Genomic DNA, 22,592 nt, shown 5'->3' on the forward strand with positions numbered 1-22,592 from the left:
TCTGAGGGGCTGAAGCAAGAAGTTAGAGGCTGATAGTACTTTGGGCTTTTGTCTGAGATACTCCGAGGAGAGAAGGGGTAAAAAAAGGAAGTTCTTTATTCAGAAAACCCATCTGATTTAGGAAGTGGTTTTATTTTAAAGGAAAGATTCTTCCTGTGTTAATTCTGCAGGAGATGGTGGGGGAATGAATGTTCCAAAATGGGAGGATGGTTGATGGAGGGGAGAAGAGAGTCTTTTTCTTCTTTTCCCTCTCTCACTGCCCACTTCTAAGTCTTGCTACTTTTTTTTTCCCACTAACAGACTAGTTTTTTGGGAAGCCTTGTAACCAAGGGTGGAGTGAACTGAGGAGGGATGAAATTCTCAAAAAATAGGACAGTTTTGAAGGCGTTTGTGCTGCTCTGTTCACCTGTGAGGCAGAGAGGTGCTCTTTTTCCTCCATCCCCTCCACACAGCCCCAGAAGGCTATACACTTCCCCTTAACTTGTGTTTGGTTTCCATGTGATTTACGTGGTAGATCTCTGATGTAGGCAATGTGGAAAAAAAGAAGTGCACAGGAGAGCACCATGTCAGAGCCAGAAGAACTGGTGACTAAGAATAAACAGATCAAGACAAAATTCAAACGAGGTGTGACGCCCAAACAGGGCTCTTACCTCCTCTAGCAGGACTGAAGATGTAGAGGGATGACTTCTCTCCATGCATGAATGCTTACCTCTGAAGCATTCTACATCCTTAGCTCCCTGACCTGTTGCTGTACTCACAGCAGGCCTTGAGCAGGACAGCAAAACAGGTCCAGACTTCTACCTATCATCTTTCCATGAGACAGCAAGGTTGAGTTTGCAAGAGCATTGCGTGTGTATAAAAATAAGAAATGACCCTCTGACTTGTTATGCAGTGGGAGCTAGCGTCTGTGTACACTTGCCACCATTTAGAATAGGCTCCTGTGAGCCTGAAGGTCCTTGAGTCACAAGGAAAGGAAGAGCTATTACCTTCCCACATTCCCATTAACTGAGTGTGGTCTGAGATCCTCTGGAGAGAATAACTGGCCCTTTAAAAGGCTTGATGCGAAAGGTAGGACCTGCCTGAACACTCTGGCTAAGGTCCATTGCTCTAGGGCCATTCACCCTCACAAGGAAAAACACAAATTGCCCTTCCTTCCTCTGAGACTCTTGCATTTGCTCTAACTTGTGGTTATGCTATTGGTTCAGTGCTGTTATTGGAGAGGACAAGCGCTTCAATGAACATCCACTGAAGAGAGGGAGATATTCCAACATCAAGGATGTCAAGGGGTTGGAAGAAATCCAGAATGAACCCACACATGCGGCTGTAGGCAGGGTCACAAATAACCTATGATCTTCAGGAAGACTCAGTGGCAAACCTTTAGCCCTCACTTTCCATGGTCAGTGTCAATATTTTCAAAGCAGCAGCTAGGAACTTATTTGGGACATGGAAAAGGACAGAGAAGAGAGCAAGCTTTATTAATGCAAACAGATTTCAAATGATGATGCTTAAAATTTATCAGACACCTGCCTTTGAGTCATAAATTGCCAAGAGCCCACCCCTTGTAAACTCCATTTCTGTCTTGAGATTCTGGGCCACACCAGAGGAGAATTCATTGTCCCACAGCTAGGCCCAGTGTCCCAATTCCTGCACTGGAGCTGGGTCCAGCCTATCCCCTCCAGTCCTTCCATCATTGTTTTCCACAAAAAAAAAAAAAAAAATTGTTTCAGCAGTATTGCAGCTGACATCAAGCAGACACACCAACCGAAAGCATTTCTTTGAAAGACCTGATCTTGCCTGCCCCAAAGTTAGGTGACACATATAGGCAGTTTGATCGGGGCTGTTCTTATACATGTGTCTGTGGGCTGGTCAAACCACAAGGAACCTGCTAACACCAAAATGGATGCCTCTGCGCACTGCAGAAGTACTCTCGGCCACTCCAGCAGAGAGCAATGCAAAACCTGTACCTGTGTCTCTAGTCCCTACTTGCTTCGTCTCTTAGCTCCTTGATGCTTCCTTCTTCTCACAGCTTTTCCTGCCTGTCTGTTGGAATCTGTGACTGCCCTGTTTTGGGACCTTACCTACGAATTCATTTCAATGATCGTCTCCACTACTTGCATTCTCCTGGTTCTGGTAGCCTTGCTTTTAGCAGTGGTTAGCCTTGATGCACTTTAAATGCTTTCAGTTATTTCAGCCAGAGAAGTCTGAATGGGAAATGCACCGTTAAAAAACTGCATAAGCCCATTTAATATAAAAATGAAACACCTGTGAGATGTTTTCTCATGAGGGTACACAAGAAGTGAGGCAGGATCATATAACTAAACTAAGCCTAGAGCATCTTCTATTCTTTCCAAAGTGCAGGGTAAGTATATCTCCCTCTTCAGGTCTGCAGTCCGCCACTTATTCACATGGTGCACAAACTAGTTTGGTTCCAGGCTTACCCTGGAGCAAAATAACCAGTTCCTCTCTTGAGGAAACCTAGACCAGATGAGAGATCAGTTTGCTTGAACATCCCAGACAGGCAACACGGATCTGTAGTGAACTCAGATGAATATCAACACTACCCCAGCCAGCAATGTGTCTGAAAATGCCCTTAAGGTAAGTAACACATGTTCTGTGGTCATGCCATGAAAATGCCATGAAAGGGCTACAAAGCAAGGCTATTTCTAGTGAAAAAGGCAGAGGGAAGAAAAGGAAAAAGCAAAGACAGAGAACAAGGGAGAACAAGTGGAAAGAAGGAAGGAAGAAAGGAGAGGAAGAAAGCAGGAAAGCTAGTAAGCACGACAGCAAGCAAGAAAAAGCAAGCAAGAAAGAAAGATCACACAAAAATTAATTATGCCCCAGGGGCAAAGAAACATGAGATGGATCCTAGGGGAGATGAGATTTAAATGCTATACAATGTGGTCAGAGCTAGCCATAGTCTGTGGCTCAGAGCACATGGATTATCCCACTGGTGTTGTCAACAAGGCCAGGATAGATACAGCGATACAGCCTAGGTCAAATACAGACTGAACAAGGAGAATTTGACATGCAGCACAAACCAACTTATGCTGAAAGATACCCACATTGAGGGGACTGACTCATATTGGGCACTGGTTCTGGCATCTTCCTCCTTCTAGAGAAACCTGTGGCCTGTCCATTAAAAAAAAACCAACACTATGATGACTGCAGCAACACCTGGGAAAAGAGCAACCCAGATGAGATCAAGGGCATATCTCATCAAGAAATGCACTCCTTGGAAAAGCAGGAGACTGGAGGAAGGTCCAAAGAACATTTTCCAGCTGACAGAGTCTATTTCAACAAGGTAAAGAGTAGAGCTGGAAATGGCCACTCCTTGCTCCAAGACATACCTCGCTCAGAGGTGTAAACAAGGTTCTCTTAGCTGTGCAAGGAAAGGTGTCAACAAGAGAACAAGAGGTCTGGGTGAGAGGAGGTATTGAGGGGCCTACATAATATCAGGGTAAGTGAAGGGTACTGGGACAGGTCAGATATGTATTGGGTTGGATTGGGGTGGCATTTTACCCTTTTTTGTCCCCTTCTATCACTCCCCTTCGCATCCATCACCTGATGGGTAAAGCAGTGCTTCTCCTGTGCCTCCAGAGCTGCTGGGAACAGGGACAGGAAGAAGGAGATCCCTGGACATGAGCGCTTCTGATACAGGACTGGGGTTAGATCCAGCAGTTGCTTCTGCCACTGCACATCCTTCCCAGCTGTGGTTATCTCTGAGACTGTGGTTATCTCTGAGACTGTGGTTATCCCTGAGACTGAGCAGGCAAGAGGTGGGAGTGTGTGCAATGGGGGCATCCAGACTGGTCCAGCAGTCCTCACCTCATCAGGTGAGATGGGCAGATTAGGCAGACTGCAGCAGATCAACACTCCGGGCTGCTCCCTCTGCCTTCTGTGCCACCAACCATTTTTTCTCCCAGGATGCTCCCTGACTGTACACAGAAACTTATATTGGAGCTGGAAATATCTGTTGTTCTGGTGGCCACAAAGGAAAATATGAAACCAACAGCGTGGGTGCACTTTTCTACTACATGGTATAGGCTTAAAATAATTGTGTAAATAAAAAGGAAATATAAATATTTCCTACTACTTTCAAGGGGATAAAGGCAGTGACAAAGTGCCATATATTTCTCTGTGCTGAACATGCCCACTGTATTCCCACAACTATCCACAGAGAGACAAAGTACAGGTCAATAGCCCCTTCAGGAGGTTTATGCTCCCATACAGGTTGGGCTGAGGGACTGCAGTATGACAGGAGAGAGTGTAGTACTTCATACATGGTATTGTGGGGATTACAAGCTGCGTATACAGTATTTTGATGCAAGGTAAAACAGCACTAGCGTAAAGATAATAACAGGATTTTTCATATAACAACTGGAATGAAATAATCCTTGTCCACTGTGAGGAGCAACACAGACTGTGACAGCCAGAGCAGTAGCTGAGGATGCAAACATGTAGGCAGTAACTAAAGCTACCAGTGCAGAGTACCTGGAATAGCCTATCCTCAACTGCTTTTACAAATTCAAGGAACTGGAGTCTATTTTAAAGGTAGAAAGATGGTGATTATAAAAGGCCACAGGAAAAGAAACCAAACAAAAATGCCTCTTATAAAGATTAGAGGAGGGTTGCTTAGAATCTGATAAACTTGAATGAATAGCCAGAGGGTTTTTTTTTTTTGTTGGTCTTGGAAGTGCAGCAAGATTGAAGCTTTATGCCTTTGAAAAAAAAAATGGTAGAAGTCAAGCAAAAGATTTTACTTTGGTAGTTCAAAAAATATTAGTCTTGTAAAACAGAGTAGCTATAGATTTCCTTAGTACTCTAAACAGCTCTTTTCACTTCCCTGATGCAGCCTTCCTAGAAGATACCATAGCTTGCCAGTAAAGATATGTATTAGATCTGGTTTTACAAAACATAGTATATCTAACATCTGATAACGTATGAAGAGTGCTAGCAGGCAGGGGAATCAAGTTAAGCAGTTGGCACTCAAGTTAGAATTTACACGTGTAATCTCTAGTCCCTGTTGCCTCCCCTCTACAACAGGCAGGTGAAAAATGTTGTTGAACTATCTGAGCACCTTGTGGGAAAGGACGCACAGTCAGATATTGATCTGTATTTCCTACCATTAAGTAACGGAGTGGTATCAACGAGATGGGGGTTGTCACTGGCTGAGAACAAAACGTCTGTAAGAATGGAAACCCATATCAGAATCACTGGGGACTTGCAGAAGTGGAGAAACAGATAAGGCCGAGGCATAAAAAAAACCCAGTATGATTTAAAGTCTGCAAAGCACAGCTCAGATGAGGGAAGTGCAAGTGTGAATCAGCCATCACAACGAGCTTGATGCCCAAAGGTCTGTGCCATGGTCTTCTGCTTACCCAGCTGCGTAGTGGAGAAGAGGTGAAGAGGGTGAACCTCTTTCAGTGCTCGAGATACGAGGATGTCAATGGACCTGCTATTTTGCCCCAAACTGGAAGGGCTGAGAGCATTCCCATTCTGAAGATAGAGAAGCCTCCATGACATGATGTACCAGGAATGGACCACCCACCCCTGATTGCAGTAGGGCTGGTCTCCAGAAAAGCCCAGGAGTAAGACATGTCCAAGACTCAGTAAACACCATTTTTAAGTTGAGTTGCTTATGAGTTATGTTGTAAATGTAGGTAGTCTGTGTTCAGTGAGGCTGGATTGGAAGCTTCATTTTTTTTTTTTTTCCTCAGCTTTTGCTTGACAGGATAAATTTAGGCTAGAAATGCCCTTGGTATGGCTGTGTTAGAAAACAGACCCTGTATGAAGCAAATCCATGATGTTTCTAACAGGGTCTGCAGAACATCATGGCCTGAGGTGCATCTCCCCACTTCAGTTATGATGTGAGCTCTGAATTGAGGGCAGGCTTTTCAGACGAGCATGGCAGCCATGGGAAACCACAGCAGTGAGGGGAGAGGAGGGCAGCAACAGGGAGGGGTGGGAGCTTTGGAAAAGAGAAGCAGCAAAGCAAGAACTAAAAGAAGGAGGCAGATGGTATGAAGCTGTGTGAATGGGGAAGTGGGAAGACACAAAAGGGGAATACAGCAAGTGGGGACAGTCTGCAGCCCAGCCAGGCTGAAGCAAATTTCTCTCTTCCCTGGTGGAGTCCCAGCACACACAAAAAAGGTCTCACGACCACTCAGGATTGCCTCACATAAAATAAATTCTATCAGGGCGCAGGTTAATGAGAATACCTGCTGTGGCCATGCCCTATGTACAAAAAGAGCCCCCACCGAAAGAGGTGGGAGGCATGGAGTCACTCAAATTCCTTGCTGCTTTGGATCCTTGTGGGGGGAAAAATGGTATCATGCATTTCCTCCTTTGCCCGCTGCCCCACATGGGTGCCATGCAAACCCAGCACAGATGGGGCACTCAGAGGTGACACAGCCCAGGGCCCTGGAAGTCTCTCAAAGCAAAACTCTCTCACTGAGCAATTCTTTCCCATTAGCATCTTCCTCAAATTCAGCAAAGGGAACAAGAAACCCCAGATGGGTGCCTGCCTTCCCTCAGCCCCGCTGCACATGCAGAAGGAAACTCATGTCAAGAGCACCTCTTGGTGGTGTGAGAGGACATCAAAGCAGCAACAGGTCTGTATGTGCTCAGTTACGGGCTATGGGCCTGTTTCCTGAAGTTTCCTTCCCGTTACTGCAGTGCGCCCAGCTGAGAGGTTTTAATGTAGCAGGTGCCAGTCATTCTCAGAGTGATTACAATATGTGTTGTTTGAATGTAATATCCCATTTTTAATCATTTAAATATGACGGAAAGGAACACCCTAAAAGCCTTTATGTAGATCCCTATTGTCCCTCTACAGAGGCACTGGCAGAGGAGGGATGTTTATAGATTTACAGCAGAGACCTCTGACTTGGACGACAACTGACTATCCATAGCAGTAGAAGGCAATTCTCTTCCAAAAGTAATTTGCCCAGAAGGGAAATGGATATATACCTTCTTGCCAGGACTTCCACAGCTAATTGTTGGCCATACAGAACTACAGTGTCTTTGACACAGGGCTCACCTGGACATAGGGTCTCAACAACAGTCCCTTCTTCCTGACCTATTTTAACTTGTTTTCCTCTTCCTCACTCTCTTCCATGCTGTCAGCCCCACAAACCCATATGCCAGACTACAAGGACAAAAGCACACCCTGACATTCAGCAGGTCAGTGATCCCTGTTCACCCCTGCTACCAGGTCCTACTGTGCCACTGGTCAGTTTTCCATCCTGCCCCTAGCCCCAGTATCCTCACATGACTCTTACTCTGTTCCAGGAAAGACTCAGTATATTCTCCAGCTCTTCCCAGCTCTTTTTCCTTCGGTCCCCATCCTTCCCACCCTGGGTGTTCACTTGCTGTTCTTCCCACCTTGCTTCTCCCCAGGCACATAAGGGGTTTTGGAAACCTTCAGAGAAAAGATCTGATGAAAACAGAAGTGTTCCTTTGGAGAAGCTGAGTGCAAATGCAGTTTCAACAATGCCCAGAAAGGGGTTAGTTTTCTGCTTGCCTGTCCCAGGCTGTCTGTCCAACCTAGAGCTCCCTGAATCCCCAGGGACTCCACCAGCTCCAGCTCCCTGAGCCCTCACTTGTCACCCATATGTCTCCCATAGAGAGGTCTCAATGTGTCCAATTGCCCAGGAAGCTGTAGTGGTTTTTCTTCATCCACCAGTAGCGCTCTCCAGAGCCAGATATACCTGCCTCCTCTTCTGACTGTGTCTCTGTCTCCTGGCCCATTATATTCTGTGCCCACCTGCCCTTTCCAGTTCCTGCTGCTGCTCTCCCTGTAACAGCCTTTGTCACTCTCCCTTCTGTCCTTCTCTGACCTGTATTCCTATGGCCTGTGCCTGCTCTCGCTTGCAGAGGAGTCAGTGGGTTTCCCTCCTCCCCCTTCCCTACCACCCACAGAGGGAACACCTAGTACAGCTGGTCACTTTGTGCTTCTGAAATAGCAGCCAGACTTGGAAATATTCCACAGCTGAAGGTTTCTGGGTTGCGGCCAGTGCTTGAGTGACGGATGGGAGAGCTCTCCTCCCAAGCAGGTCAGTTCCAACAGCCTCCCGTGGCTGCAGCGGCGCAAAGGTCACCAACCTCTGGAGAAACACTTTCCTTCAGTGTTCCTTCCCCCAGGAACATCCCAGCTGAAAACCCACTGTTCTTGGTCTAACTGTTCTCCTGACAAAGCCTGCAAATTCTAATTACTTCTGTGTCACCACATCCCTTCTATAAAACACGTCTCCTGGTCATCCACTCATCAGTTCAGGCTGGAGCACACAGATGTGCACACATACACACTTTTCCAGGCTTCGATTGCATGGGAGGAGAAGGAGGGAAGAGGTAACAGACCTTCATTTCGAGAAGGGAAAGGAAGGAGTAGAGCCTCCTGGGATCTTTCTTTGTCTCTTCTTTCTTAGGGTAATTTCTTCCTTCTTCTCCTTGCTGCTTAGCTCTAAAGTCCTTTTATCTTCTGAAGACAATGAGGATAGGCTGAGAGAGTCTGGGTTATTTAGCCTGGAGAAGAGAAGGATCTGGGGGGACCTTATTGCGGCCTTTCAGTACATAAAGAGGGCTTATAAGAAAGACGAGGGCTTATAAGAAAGACGAGGACAGACTTTTTAGTAGGGCCTGTAGCGATAGGATAAGTTGTTATGGTCTTAAACTAAAAGGGTAGTTTCAGACTAGATATAAGGAAGAAAATTGTTATGATGAGAGTGGGGAAACACTGGAACAGGTTGCCCAGAGAGGTGGTCAATGCCCCATCCCTGGAAACATTCCAGGTCAGGTTCGTCGGGGCTCTGTTGAGCCCCCTGTTGTATATCTCTCTCTTCTCTAGTTGAAGATGTCCCTGCTCGTTGCAGGGCGGTTGGACTAGATGACCTTTAAATCTCCCCTCCAACTCAAACCATTCTGTGATTCTATGACAAGAAGGAAGAGGTCTGCAGCAGCTCCCACTGGCTGCTCTTGCACAGAAGTAGGGGAGATGGTGGGTAGGGAAAAGCTGGTTTGCAGTGGCTCTTCTCATCCACCAATCTTGGTTCTCATAATACTGGCAGGGGTTTCATTGCATCCCTTGATGCATCTGCTCCACCTCAGAGTGAACACACAGGTTCACACAATACTTCTTTGTACTAGTAATCCTTGCAGGTGAGGAAGTGTGGCAGGACGTTATCACCACAGGAGAGGAGGGACAGAGCATCCATGGGATGGTTGCTGCTTCCTAGAGGCTGCTTAACTTCCTTGTTCAGCCTTCACAGGAAACATTGTTCCTTGTGATGTTTCGCCATTGACACTCAGGGGCGCTGAGAAGACCTGAAAAATCTTCATTGCCCCACGTCACCCCACTACTCCCACTTCAGATTCCCTTTCCTGCTTACACCTCCTCCAATGTTTGGATGATAAAGGACAGAGGAGGAAATCCCCCCCTCCACTTTTTCACCCCACTTCTAAGCCTTGTTCAGCTCCCCTGTAAAAGCCATTTGGTGCCCCGAGCCGTTCACTGGGATGGTGTGGGACAGGATTGGGTGAGACACGCAGGGAGAAAATAATGAAATTACAGCAATCATCATCCCAACCATGAAGTCATGCATGCCCCGCCTTCAGCTAACGGCCTCGGCCGCAGAGCTGCTGCTGTGGTGGGAGGGGAGGAGGGACTGGAGGGTGATCATCGAGTAAAGTTCCCTCTTCCACTTCCTCACTCCCCGCAACCTGCCGCTCACTGCAGCACTGGGGCTGATACCCAAATTTGCCTGTCTCTCCCCGCTGTTTGCCTTGGCCTGATTTTCCTTTGCCCCAGGCGCTGTCCTCCGCCACGGGTCCGGAGACATGCAAGCCATCAAGTGTGTCGTGGTGGGAGATGGGTAGGTACCCCGCTGGTTTGCTGTGGATGCAGGGAGGGAGGGGTGGTGACAAGGGGCAAGAAAGAAGGTGGCTGCTTGGTGAAACTTCCCCAGCTTCTTTTCTGACCTCCTGCAAATTGTGTTCCCTCTCTCTCTTGCTCGCTCTTCCCTCCCCAGGGCAAGGGGCCTTCCTCTGGGTAGGGTGTGGAAGAGGGCATTCTGAAGGGCATCTGCAAAGGGGGCATGGAAAATGGTGCTGGTCTGTCCCACGCACAAGAGGTGGTGGTGTTGCTGCCAGATTCAACCTGTAGACAGGAGTCAGATTTAAAACCTGAGAGGTGCAAGTGCTCTCTGGCAGGTGAACGGCTCCTTGAAAGCCATCTGCTCACTAGGGCTGACTGAGAGAGGGCACAGCACTATGGTCCTGATGAGATGTCCTCCAGTATCTCTGTGTTCAGCTTTTCTCAGCATGTTATCTCTGTACTGGGATGTGGGGGAGACTGTTTGGCCAGGGGTTTCTGTGGGCACAAGGAGGAGGAGCTCTTTCTGCTGAGATAGGCACAAGTATGTGCCACTTTGGGAGTGGGAGGTAACACAACTTTGCCTTCACAGCATGATGGCGTCACTGCCCATGTCCTGTGATCCCTGGAAATGGCCAGATCTAAGCCATCAATAAGTGAAGCAGTTAGTACTGCTGGGGGTGGGAGGGATGGGGTGGACGGGACCTCTTCTTGCCCTGTGGGATGAGTACAAGAAAGGAAGGGAGGGGAGGAGAGTCCACATTTGGCACGGCATAGGTTAATTCATTTCCCAGCTAGGAGCTGGCCAGACTGTTATCTGGGGCAGCTATCAGGTAGCAGATGAAGAGACATTTGCAGCAGCCCTGCTCCCCACAGTCACTTCCTCCTTCAAACCCCGCCTGGGGAAGAAGACGTCTGCAAACATAACAGTACGTCAGACATATTCTCAGGGGCTGGGGCAAGGGGCTGGGGAGAAGGGACAAGAAAGGACAGAGCCCCAGATAAACACCGTTACCTCTAAGGAAAGTCCCCTGAAGGCTGCAAGCTAGAGCTGGATGAACAACTCCACCGAGCATTTATCTGTTGCCCTGTTAACGCCCCAGCTTCCCCCTCACACATTGCACCAACTCTGTTGCCATCCCTCAAGGCAGCAATCCCCTCATATCATGGCTGACCCCACAACATGTCCTGCCCTCAACCCCCCTGACCACAACTGCTCTTAACTGTCTTCTGTCCTGTCATTTTGCTTCTCTGTACACTGCACCTCCCCTCTCACCACCTTGCGATACAGCAGTCCAGTTATCCCCCCATTGCTCCGAGCTCCTGGTTCACCACACTCCACCTCCCTCCCAGCCATACCAGCCATGTCACCCTCCCTTGGCTCAGCCTTACCAACCACAGGATTTTCTGCCATCACTGATCTGAGCCCCTCACATTGCCTCATAGCTATTCTAGCTACATAGCCTCCTCCATCACACATCACTGACCTCTTAACACTCCCTGAGTTCAGTCCTAGGAACCTGCAGGTGCTACTAACCTCACCTCTTCTCTCAATAGCTTTGTTGTAACCTTCATCCCTTCACTGACTCTTTGTGCTCCTCTCTGTTCAACTACATTGATTTAGAACCATACCCCCTTCCATGACTGACCCACCCACAGTCCCATAGATCTCCTGAGCCGTTACCTGTAGAGCTTCAGAAAGCCTCCCATGTCCCTCCCTCAATATCTCTATCATAACAGGGAAGCAAGGGAGCTGGAGAAAGAGAAGGGCCTGAGAGAGGAGGATCTAAGAAAGGGAGGTGGCAGAAGGAAGAAATAAATGTTAGAGCATGCCGAAGAGCTCAGTTTCCTCCTCAGCTGCCCCACAGTGCAGTGACTGAGGCAGGTGCCTTGTGACCAGGGTGAAGATGCCAGCTGTGCCTGTCAAGAGCACATGAAAAGGCAGGGCTGCAGCTCTGCAACAGGGGACTTTGCAGGTACAGCTGAGATGGCTGGAGCATCCCCAGCAGTGGGACTCCAGCCTTTCCCCCAGGAAAGGCATCTCCCTCATCCTGCAGTGGTGCTCATGGACTGAGAAGGCAGGTTGCTCTCACCACCTCCGTTTCACACATGCTGTAACTGAAGCATGGCCAGACTTTCCCAGGCCACACAGACCTGAGAAATAGCAGCCCAGCAGGAGAATGATTCTCCTTTCCGCACCTGTCCTGGCTGCTTTATCTTCTTCCAGTTTCTCTCCTCTTCTTCTTTCCCTCACCACAGCCTTCACCTTGCCCACAACACCTTCTCCTCTCCTTGACAGCCTTACTGTCCCCTTTCCCACCTCCCTCACACCCAGTCTGGATTGTGCTGCTACCCTGGCTTATTTGTGTTCTACTCTGCTGCAGCACGGGTGTGGGGGAGGCTGAGGAGAGAGGAAGAACCAGCTTCTAGCTCAGAAGCACCACCAGCAGCCTCCATCAGCCACAGGGAGAGGCACCTTGCTGGCTGCTTAAAGCTCTCTCTGCGGGTGATGCTGCACCTTACCGCAGACAGGCAAGACTGGAAAGTGGTGTGGCTGAGTCAAGAAGAGGTGCTATCAGGGCATGGTCACTGCGCCTGCAGGAACAGGCAGGAGTGCCTGTGTTTGGGGGCTGTAGCTGGTTGGGCAGCCTTCTCATGGCACTCCACCATGGAACCAATATACCTACCCAGCACTGTGCACGCACTGAAAAATGGGCTCTCACCTCCATCTCAGAGTGGATGCGTTTCAGCTGAGTGATCTCTGTACCAGACCGTAAAAACAAGCCTTCGTGCTCGAAGACAACAAACATTTCTGGGTGACATCCTGTCTTTCTTCCTGCCAGTTGTCTAACCTATGGTTATGCAGTGTCTGGTCCTGCAAATGTGTTTCTGCTTCCAGGGGTCTCCTGACAGGGCTAGCTTACAGAAAGGATTGCCCCATCCCCATTTCACCCTAGCAAGACTGCCTGCACTACCATGATTTACTATTTTTTTCTTTCTCTTCCAGAGCTGTGGGGAAAACCTGTCTCCTTATCAGCTACACCACCAATGCCTTCCCAGGAGAATACATCCCCACTGTGTGAGTAATAGATAAAAAAGTCCGGGGGTTGGGGGGAAACATGGAAAGCAGAACGCAAACGGGTGCAGAAACCCCTTGTTGTGCACAAGGGTCGCAATCTCCATGCCAGCGGAGGAAGGGCTGCCAAACCACCGAAGGTGCCTCTATGCTTTTGATCTGTCACCTTTCACCAGAAGCACAAGTGGCCTTATAAAACCCTGGCATAAATGGGATATTTGGAAGGCACAAACCAATCCAAGGGTCTATCTGCCTGCTAAGTTTAGAAGTTATAGATGCTAGGCAAAAAAGCAAGGCACCAAGCTACAAAAATTGGGCCAGACCCAAGAGAAGGCAGTTGGCTGGACACGGGTCCCCACTGCCTTCCTTCTCCAAGGCACCCACCATCATTGGAGCAGGCACTGAGAACCCCGATGGTAGGGGTGTAGGATTCAGCTCAATGCCAGAGCAGAAGCCCTGTGCAGTCCAGTGGATGTATGCGTGAGGCTGGGACAGACCTGCAGACTGTTGGAGTAGGGAGCAAGGTTAGGGTTGTTGTAGGCTGAGTGGTCATATGCGTTTGTCTCCCAGCAGCACGTGGGGTATGTTTGGGGATGCACACCACCTGTACTTATACCACACCACTGGGGTGTGGAGTATGACCTCCCTGAGGTGGGAAAAGGAGCTAGGCACAGTATGTCAGACTGACAGCTCAGGTTCAGATTCCTTGGGAAGGACAGGTGCAGGAAAACCCTAGAGCCTCACTTTTTTTCTCCAGACCAGCGTGCAACAAATATTGAGAGAAATGGTTGTGGCAGCAAGAACCCATCTCTTCTCAGAATCTGGTTTGTAGAAGGGTAACATCCCGTCCTAGCATGTAGCCGTGAAGTGGTCGTGCATTTCATGTGTCACACACCATTTCTTCTCCTGTCTGAGGCTTGTGTCTGGAGATGTGAAAGAGAGGACATTTTGTGCTCCTGGTCAGCATAGCTTATCTTATAACTGTGGCATGTGCTGTAAGCACGTTCACAAGGTCTTTGCATTGGTTCCTTCCTATCACTTGTTTCCGCTACGTCAACCTGGAAAAAAATATACCAAAAGGAACAGGAAAGAACATTTTCTAGGAACCCAGGGAAGCAACACCTCCATTGATTTAATAGCCTTTTTTTTTTTTCCCAATAGGTTTTTGCTGCCGAGCATGCAGAAATATTCTCAAATATTTCATGCTGGCTTTTCAAAGAGTAAGGGGACCCACTTTGGCATAGGAGTTCCAATAGGAGTGTTGAGGTGTGCAGAGCTCTGGGGGAGCTACAAAGACTTTTAAGAAGATAGCTGGGGTTTGGAGCACAAAAGAAAGGCAAGGGTGGCTAGAGCAGACACAGTTGTGGGAAGAATACTGGGGAAAGAAGTGGGAAGCTGAAGGCTTTATGGGTCTGCGCTCACGGTGGCAAAGGTGGAGCTGCAGCCAGCTACCTGTCCAGGACAGCTGGGTGACAGGGAGGAGGTTGATGCTGAGTGAGGAGTCCATAAAGTAGAGATTCACAGGAAACCAGCAACACCCAGGTGAGCTAAGAAGAGGAATCACTACCCTTTGCTCTGGGGTGCACCTAGTGAAACCCACCTACATTACTGTAAGGGCTCCCTCTTCTCCTGTTTGAGCCATGGCCTATGTCTCTGCATTTCAGGTTTGATAACTATTCCGCCAACGTGATGGTTGACAGCAAGCCTGTAAACCTGGGGCTTTGGGATACTGCTGGACAAGAGGATTATGACAGGCTGAGGCCACTCTCTTACCCGCAGACGGTGGGTCACACTCCATGCCGCTTATCCCTTGTTCCTCCCTCAGATATGCCTCTGTCCCCTGCTGCAAAAATCAACATTTGCCATAACACAGTGACAGGACTGTTACCATCTCTCTCTGCCCTTTTCTGGAAATACCTCTGCTCATATACAAGTGCCTTGAAACCATAAAGGTAAAAGATATCTAAGGGTATTTTGGAGCCTTTATTACTGGGATAACTTAGCAAGAAGACTGAGATCTTAAAAGATACTTGTGAGTCCAGCTGACACCGATTTCAGTGTGGGGCAGATGACTTGCACAGCCCTGGTAAAAAGGCCTCCTCTTGCGAAGCTAAAATGGCTCAGGGAATTTAGGAGCTGAGGAAGGAGCTTTTCATGTTTTTGTGAACACCACTATTCTGGCTTCTGCCTCTTAAAAGAGAGCTGATGTGCGGACACATGCATTTGATCTGCTGATGCCTCAACTAAGCCCAAGCCTCTAACAGAACAAATGGATGCCTCTCCTCAGATACTGGTGTTCACCAGTTTTTCACCATGTTGGCAGAGTGATTTCAGAGTTTCAAGGTCACCTTCCCTGGAGGATGTTGTTCCAAGCAGTCTCTTGGCAAGCTCAGAAAGACCCTGCTGCCTCAGGCGCTGGTCTGAAGGTTGCCATTGCAACCGAAAGGGCAAGGAATTGAGGGCACTATTTGTTTCAGCTAGGTTCAGCCACCTAAAAGTCAGACACCTGGTGTAAGCTGCTTGCCTGGGCTCCTTCTGCAGTCTGTGCGAGCAGGTGCATTTCTCAACAACATGATAGCACCCACCCGTGGCATATCCCAAGGATAGGTGGGAGAACTGTTCTCCCAGGTACTTGGTTGTACTCCAAGATACTTGCCTCTGATAGTTGTAGAAGTATGGAAGTGGATAGGTTGGGCCTGACACCCTTGTTTTAGCTAGGCAAAGTTGGATGAAGGAAATATAACCCTGAAGAGCTGGGGGTGTTGTGTTGTGGTTTGGTTTGGTTTGGTTTTTGTTTTTTTAATGGAAGTCTACATTCTGCCATGTCCAGGAGAAGCGCTTACATGGATAACCGAGACTCATTTGCATCCTGCGTGTGCACTTTTTTGGGTTGAGCCTAGCTCTGTCTCAACAGCAGACAAAACTATTCTGGCCTGAAAGCTCTCTGGTGCTCTGTGAGAGATAAGCTGGACACTGTCAGGCCGTTTCCCATGAGGATGAGTGTGCCTACCGCAAAAACCCCATCCTCGTAGTTAAGCGTTTGGCTGTTCTGATAATGGTGGCTATGGTTACCATGAGTCAGGGGAGCAAATATCCTTCTCTCTAGAGGCAATTAGCAGCAGTCAGGACTGTGTAACATTGTGGGAGACAACTTTCCCTAGCATGACCCTCTTTGAAGCAGAGGGAAGATGCTGCCCACCCAGCTCTTCAACCCCCTCTCTGCCTCTTGTGATGCAATCCCATGCTCTCATCCTAACACTGCACCATGGTTGTGTGCCTACAGGACGTCTTCCTGATCTGCTTCTCCCTTGTCAGCCCGGCATCTTATGAAAACGTCCGTGCTAAGGTGAGACACAGTATCCTGGTCCATCATGGGTTGAGGAGGGTGAGATTGGTGGTAGTCTTGCAAAGAGAGTGACTGCAGGTGGAGACTGCTAAAAGGACATCTAAATTCTTTTTTGTGTCAGAAGGAACTAAAATATCTGCCTCCTTCAGATGTCTTTTCTGGGTCATCTCAAAGAAGGCAGCCAACTCTATTAAAGGGCTAATATTCATCTTGCTGGGCTATTCAGCTGTGACACCACAGGCTTATGGTCTGATGGCATTTTTCAGCCAAGACTGTCCCAACACAGACACACAGGACCAGTCCACAGGGTATGAGAAGCAGTTACCCACAGTCTTTGGATGGGAAGTAAGGGAAGAAGGGAGACATAAATGGAGAGGAGAACAACATAGTATTTCCTTCCTACCACTTTCATGTTTCTCCCTGGGTTTCAGGGAGCCAAGAAGGGTGGAGAGCAGCTTGTGCTTTTGCTTAACAGAATTTGAGCTCCATGTCAGGAATTTCACTAATGGAACAAGCAGCAGGGGCTTGTCTGGGCCAGACTATAGTGCCCAACACAGGGTGGAAGGGCTGTGAGGAAGGACAGGGTGTTAGCTATCTTGCTGACATTTGTTCAGGGGTGTTTCACCCCACAGGCACCCCATTGTATATATGTCATTATTTTTCTTATTGATATTATTATTTCTTTTCATTATTAATATTTCATTAAAGTAGTTTTATTTTCTTTTCAACCCATAAGTCTCTCTCATTCTCTCTCCTTTCTCTTCTGGGAAGGCAGAGAGAAGTTAAAGAGAGCATCTGTCATTTGTTTAGTTTAGCCCAGCCAAAACCATGCCAGGTGCCTCTTTGTTTCCCTTGTGCACGCCCCTACGTGTGACTTCTTCTCACATCTCTGCCATTTTGCTCCCTTGCTAGTGGTTCCCTGAGGTGCGGCATCACTGCCCCAGCACTCCTATCATCCTTGTGGGCACAAAGCTGGATCTTCGTGATGACAAAGATACCATTGAGAAGCTGAAGGAGAAGAAGCTATCCCCCATTACTTATCCTCAGGGCCTTGCTCTGGCCAAAGAAATCGGTAGGTGCTTGGGACAACATCTTGGACCCACTGAAAGGAGACAGGAAGAAGATAAGGGCTTCCCCTCAACCTAATGAGGCTTGCTTGGTGGTATCTCACAGTGGTATCTCTGAGGGACACATCAAGGCTCATGGGGCAAAATGCATGTCAGGAAGGAGATCTGCTCCTTGAGGAAGTCTCAACCCCTCAACCCTCTGTTTTCTGCCTCTCTCTGGACACTATCCTACACACACACACACACAAATACACATTTGCACATTCCCCTCCCCTTTTACTCTGTTATTTCTAACCAGGCCAATGTTTTTCTGTGAAAGCCGCAGCTGCTCTGGGGGCAGAGGCCTCTCCTCCACATCCGGAAAGAGGCGGAAGAGTGAGTTTTCTAACATCTCTCAGGAAGGGTTGCAACTGCAGCTTCCCGTCCCTGCCTCTGACTACTGGGGCTTAGACATGCAACCCTGGGTATGTGTGTCTCACCCCACCATTCATCTCAGGGGCATCAGCTCCCTCCTGTATTTCAGGACAGGCACAAATACCTGTTCCAGATAATCACTCTTCTCAGATGCAGCACGCAGAGGCAGCAGAGAGGGTGGGAAACATAGCTTGAGGGAGAAGTTTTCAACCAGGAGTTCAGAGAAGAAGGTGTCTGACCAAGATAACATAGCCAGCCTCACACGATGGCTCTGCTTTGGCTACAAGGGTGGAGAACAGGCAAACCCTGGTCTTGTACAGCTGGCAAGCCTTGCTCTGAATCAAGACTGCTTGAGTGAGTGAAGTGTGTCCTAACAATGCTTAATGGCTTTGATCACCGGAGATGTGTTTATTCAATTCAGGCAAGCTGCAGGTGCCTTGCTTTTCAGCACAAGGTCTTTGAGAATTTGGGGGTACAGAGTCCCAAAAGGGAGTTGCTACGTGATTTGAGAAGCCACCCGAGGTGCTCAACACTCGAAGCCTGAGGACACTTGAGACCTCATCTCAAAACAAGACTCAGGGAGTGTTTAGGTGGTGTGCATGTGCCTCAGGACACTGAAAAATGAGCACTGAGGGAGGAGGGTGTTATGGCTGTGGGGTGATAGGAACCAGAAACATATTGCTGATACAGGAACATGCATCTCTTCCTGCTTGACGCAATCTGTGGCGTTCCTCCTGCATGCTTCTCTTCTGAAGACCCTTCAAAGCAGCCTCCTGGGTACCCCCACTGCCTCCCCCAGTTCCCTTCCTTCCCATTACAGCACCTGCTTTCCTCCCAACAGACTCTGTGAAATACCTCGAATGCTCGGCTTTGACGCAGAGGGGCCTCAAGACGGTGTTCGACGAGGCCATCCGAGCAGTCCTCTGTCCACAGCCCACCCGGACGAAGAAACGAGTATGCAGCCTCCTCTAAGTGAGTAAGTCTGAAAGGATCCCTGGGAGTGACACCAGTGGCCCTTTCCTGCTCCTGAAAGGTCAGGACCACGGGGTTCCTATGACCTGCTGTGCCTGGTGGGATGGGTCACCCTCGGAGAGAGAGAGTGAGACAGCAGTCCTGCTTGGGGAAAGGACTGCTGATGTGATGAAGCACGCAGACCCCTGAACCACTTCCCCCTCCTTGCTGCCTGCCCGTGGGCAGATTTGCCCCCATCTCCTGGTGCAAGGTGGCCCAGGATTTTCTGCCTCTGCCCTCACAAAGAAGAACTGTCTATCACCTTCTGCCACAGAGGGAACTGTGTCCAAGCTGCCCTGGGGTTGACCTGCTGTGAGAGCTGTGAAGTTGAAGCCTATGCCTATAGACAAAAAAAAAAAAAACAACCACACAACAAAAAACCAAAGCTGTTCCTTATTCATGGCAATTGCCCAATGGCCCTTCCTCTTACCAAGCCTTGCTCACCTAAAGGGGATTTTTGTGCTGCGGTTCATTGGCAGGCAGCAGCTTCTCCCCCAGGACTCCTTTACTCCTTATATTGTCCCCACCTGCTCTTCCCCTTCCACTCAAGGCAGCAGAGGGAGGACAGGGGCTTCAGGACAAGAGCCTGAAGAGAGAGGAGAGTGACAGCATTCCAACTGTGACCCTGCCCCTTCGCCCTCCCACCATCACCAGGACAGGGGGAGGGAGAGCAGGAAAAGGGACCAAGCTGGTTTCACAAGGTCTGTCATGTTTTTGGCTACAGATCCCGGCCCCGTCCTGATGCCAGGCTCTGCCCAGCAGGCAGGACAGTGATGGCACCAGCATCCCGGAGCTCAGTACCTTGTGGCGGTCACTGCGCTTTTTACTTCTGCTGGCTTGAAAGACTGTTGTGGGTCTGTAGCACTGGTTTGTCCGTTTGCACAACTTCCCCACACTCGCCCCACCCCAGCTGCCCCTTCTCTTCCTCGCCAGCCTCCAAGGTTATGACGTAGTGAGTGAAACCCAATAAAGAGACCGTAAGTTCTTGCCATGGCCATGATGTGTTGCACCTTGGGAAGATGGGGGGGGATGGCACGGCCCTGAAGCAGTGAGCAATGGGACGGCTGGGGTGGAGGGACCTGCCAGCTATGACTCTCCTTCAGCAGTGATAAGCCAGGTAGCACCACACAGAGCGTGGTACCAGGGAGCCCCAGATGCTACAGGATGAAGAGACAAGGCTTCGTTCATGCACTGAGTTGCTGAGTTCTCAGCTGACCCCCCCCCCCCGCACTCCTCAGTAAAGTACAAATATCATGTGCCAGCCTGTGCAAGGCAGCGGGGTGATTACACCTCAGCTTTCGCCCTTCCTCTTCTCAGCCTCCCTGTGTTCAAAGGAGAAGTTGTCTTCCCTGCCCAACACACTGAGGGTGAGATGCAGCCTTTCGGAGGGGACACCCTGCCCCAGACTACTCGTTGTTCGATCTGCTCCTGCAGGTTGCTGGGGACACCCTCTCACCAAAACACTTCTGCATTAATGCAGCTGAGCTCACGTCACACGCAGTCATATCGGTACCGGCACTCACTCTCTCAGGCTGCCAGGCACAGGCAGAGCGAGAACAGGAAGGGGGAGGGAGGGCGGGGGGGAAATAAACCAACCAAAAGAGCGAGGAATGAGTCACCAGTCCAGACAAATTGCCTCCAAGTCACTAAAATTAAGCTGAAGAGAGCGGGTCCCAGCGGTACAATGGATCTGGTAGCCGTGAGCACCTGCCTTCCTGATGCATTGCAGGGACTTGAGAGTAAGAAGTGTTGGAGGGTGGCTGCTGCTGCTGCTGCCACCGCTTGCTCGTGTGGGAGGGAGGAAGGCTCAGGGTGCAACGATTGGCACTGCAAAACCCTGCAGTCCTATGAGGGCACAGAGCAGCGATGGTGGAGTTGAGCCAGCTCACCGCTCCCCCCCCCTGCCCCCGACGCAGCACCACTTCTGAGTTTCAAAGGCTGTTTCCCGCGCTGAGGAGAGATGCATGGGCAATGTCAGCAGCAACCCGCCACAGCGGAGCCCCTGAGGTACCCTGCTGCCAGGGAAATTTCCACAAATGCAATTCATGGCCGGATCTCAGTAAGGCAGTTAACTCAGGGATGTGAAACGTTATCCGCTGACAATGTCCAGAGCAAGCCTGGAGGACATCCTGTGGCAGCGAGTTCCACAAATATCCGCACTGCTGCAGCATGAATTGCACAAGCCCCATCCAAAGGTAATGTAAATTGTAACGACGTACGTCCAGAAGAGCAGAAGTTAAGTCTCTGGTGTGGGCATATACCTGTGGAAGAGCAAGGGACACAAAGCCCTTGAGTCTGGGATCCAGCCTCCCTTAAACATCCTAAACATTATTCAAACCAAGGAATTCCCAGTGAGTTACTACTTCCTCTCCAGATTTCAAGCCTTGGCTTTTACGATCTCAGTCTGCCCTGTCCCCTGTCACACACAGCAATGCAGAGAGAAGATGCTCGCCGTGTGCATGAAACAAAATTCAGGTATCTGCCTACCTGTGGAGGTACACAGGCTGAGCTCTCCTTCCAACACGATTCAAGCAGTTTGCACAACCCCATTGGAGCTGAGGCAGAGAATGAGGCAGGACATCTGAGCATCTGGAAGTTGCGACCCTGTGACTGTGCTTGTGCTAACAAGTCCTGCAAGGCGTAGCAGGCCTGGGTAGAGCTCTGCTGTTTTGTGGCTCTGTTTCTTTTAGGACACGAGCTTGGGGGTTCCCTGCATGGTGCTGCAGATACCTGCCCTGCCATGGCAAAGGTCTGGGTGCTGTGCATTCCTTCCCCAGTGAGGCCTCATCTCTCCTGTGTGTCCCCAGACAACATTGTGGCCAAGATCTAGGCTAAGGCGTCCTGACAGCTTTGAAGCCCTCTGCTGCCTTCACCTGTTCACCTTTGAGCAGCAGTGGCTGGACATAAAATTGCTCAAGCAGGTTTGGAAGGCCAGGTTTTAGACTGTAGCTATATTCTGCTCGCGGAGATATTCCCCACTTCTGTTAAGGCTGGAATTGGCCCTAGGAGCTCAAATGCTCATAGCAGTAGCGCCAAATGTCAAGAGCTGGGTGATTGTACAGCACAAGGAGTCACTGATGATGGCTGCGGGGCAGGGGGTGAGGACTACAGGGATGCACTTTGTGGCAGGAATGGGATGAGGAAATCTTAATTTCCTTCCTGAGACAACTGCTCAGACAAAGGAGCTTAATTTCTTGTGCTGCCCCATTTCTTCTGGGTCCACTCCTTGCAGCAGAGACGAAATTTGTTAGGAGAGTTCAGGGCTGTTGAAAGGGAGCTTTTTCCCAAAGAGGTGCAAAAGACATGAGGTTGTGCATGGAGCCAGGGGAGGGACAGAGTTGGGACAGACAGCCCCCCTATTTGCCTTTATATCCATCCATCTGGAGGTGCTCGTAGGACAGAACAGAAAGGAGGAGGGTTTGTGTGCTCAGCATCCACCCCGGTTTCTGAGCACCTTGCCAGCCAGAAGGCTATGCTACATCCTTGCACCTCTGAGCAGCACCGGTCCTGACCGCAAGATCCTCGAAACAAGGAGCCCCTCTCCTGCGTACCCGTGGGCATTCACAGGGCGCTTTGCACTGCCACAGCTCCCTCCACCCAGGGGAGTCGAGCCGAGTCCCCCACTCCCACCGCGCCACTCTCCCACCGCACAGCTGCTGTCTGCATCCCTCTATTCTTTCTCTCCCTCTCTCCTCCACTCGCCAGCTTCTTTTACCGCACTCCCCATTCCTCCATCCTCCCTTCCTCTGCGCTCCCCTTCTCCCCGGCCCTTCTCCTGCACCTCCTTCTCCCCTCTTCTCTCTCCATCCC

The 22,592-nt window shown here is 49.6% G+C and overlaps 1 protein-coding gene across 2 annotated transcripts; it reads left to right on the top strand.

Moving 5' to 3' along the window:
* The first annotated feature begins 9,656 nt into the window (after positions 1-9,656).
* On the top strand, positions 9,657-19,768 carry RAC2 (ras-related C3 botulinum toxin substrate 2 (rho family, small GTP binding protein Rac2)). Of its 2 annotated transcripts, none has more exons than XM_009881848.1 (7): positions 9,657-9,869; positions 12,876-12,947; positions 14,609-14,726; positions 16,228-16,290; positions 17,203-17,362; positions 18,613-18,747; positions 19,507-19,768. In XM_009881848.1, exons 1-6 carry the CDS (start codon positions 9,835-9,837, stop codon positions 18,741-18,743), a joined length of 579 nt encoding a protein of 192 aa, XP_009880150.1. In that variant the 5' UTR covers positions 9,657-9,834; the 3' UTR covers positions 18,744-18,747; positions 19,507-19,768. The 2 variants fall into 2 exon arrangements, with proteins under 2 accessions (XP_009880150.1, XP_009880151.1); XM_009881849.1 differs by having other exon boundaries at positions 9,676-9,869; positions 18,613-18,751; positions 19,507-19,752.
* The last annotated feature ends 2,824 nt before the right edge of the window (positions 19,769-22,592 follow it).

The sequence above is a fragment of the Charadrius vociferus genome, unplaced genomic scaffold (genome assembly GCF_000708025.1).
Source record: "Charadrius vociferus isolate BGI_N301 unplaced genomic scaffold, ASM70802v2 scaffold413, whole genome shotgun sequence".
Classification (NCBI taxonomy): Eukaryota; Metazoa; Chordata; class Aves; order Charadriiformes; family Charadriidae; genus Charadrius; species Charadrius vociferus.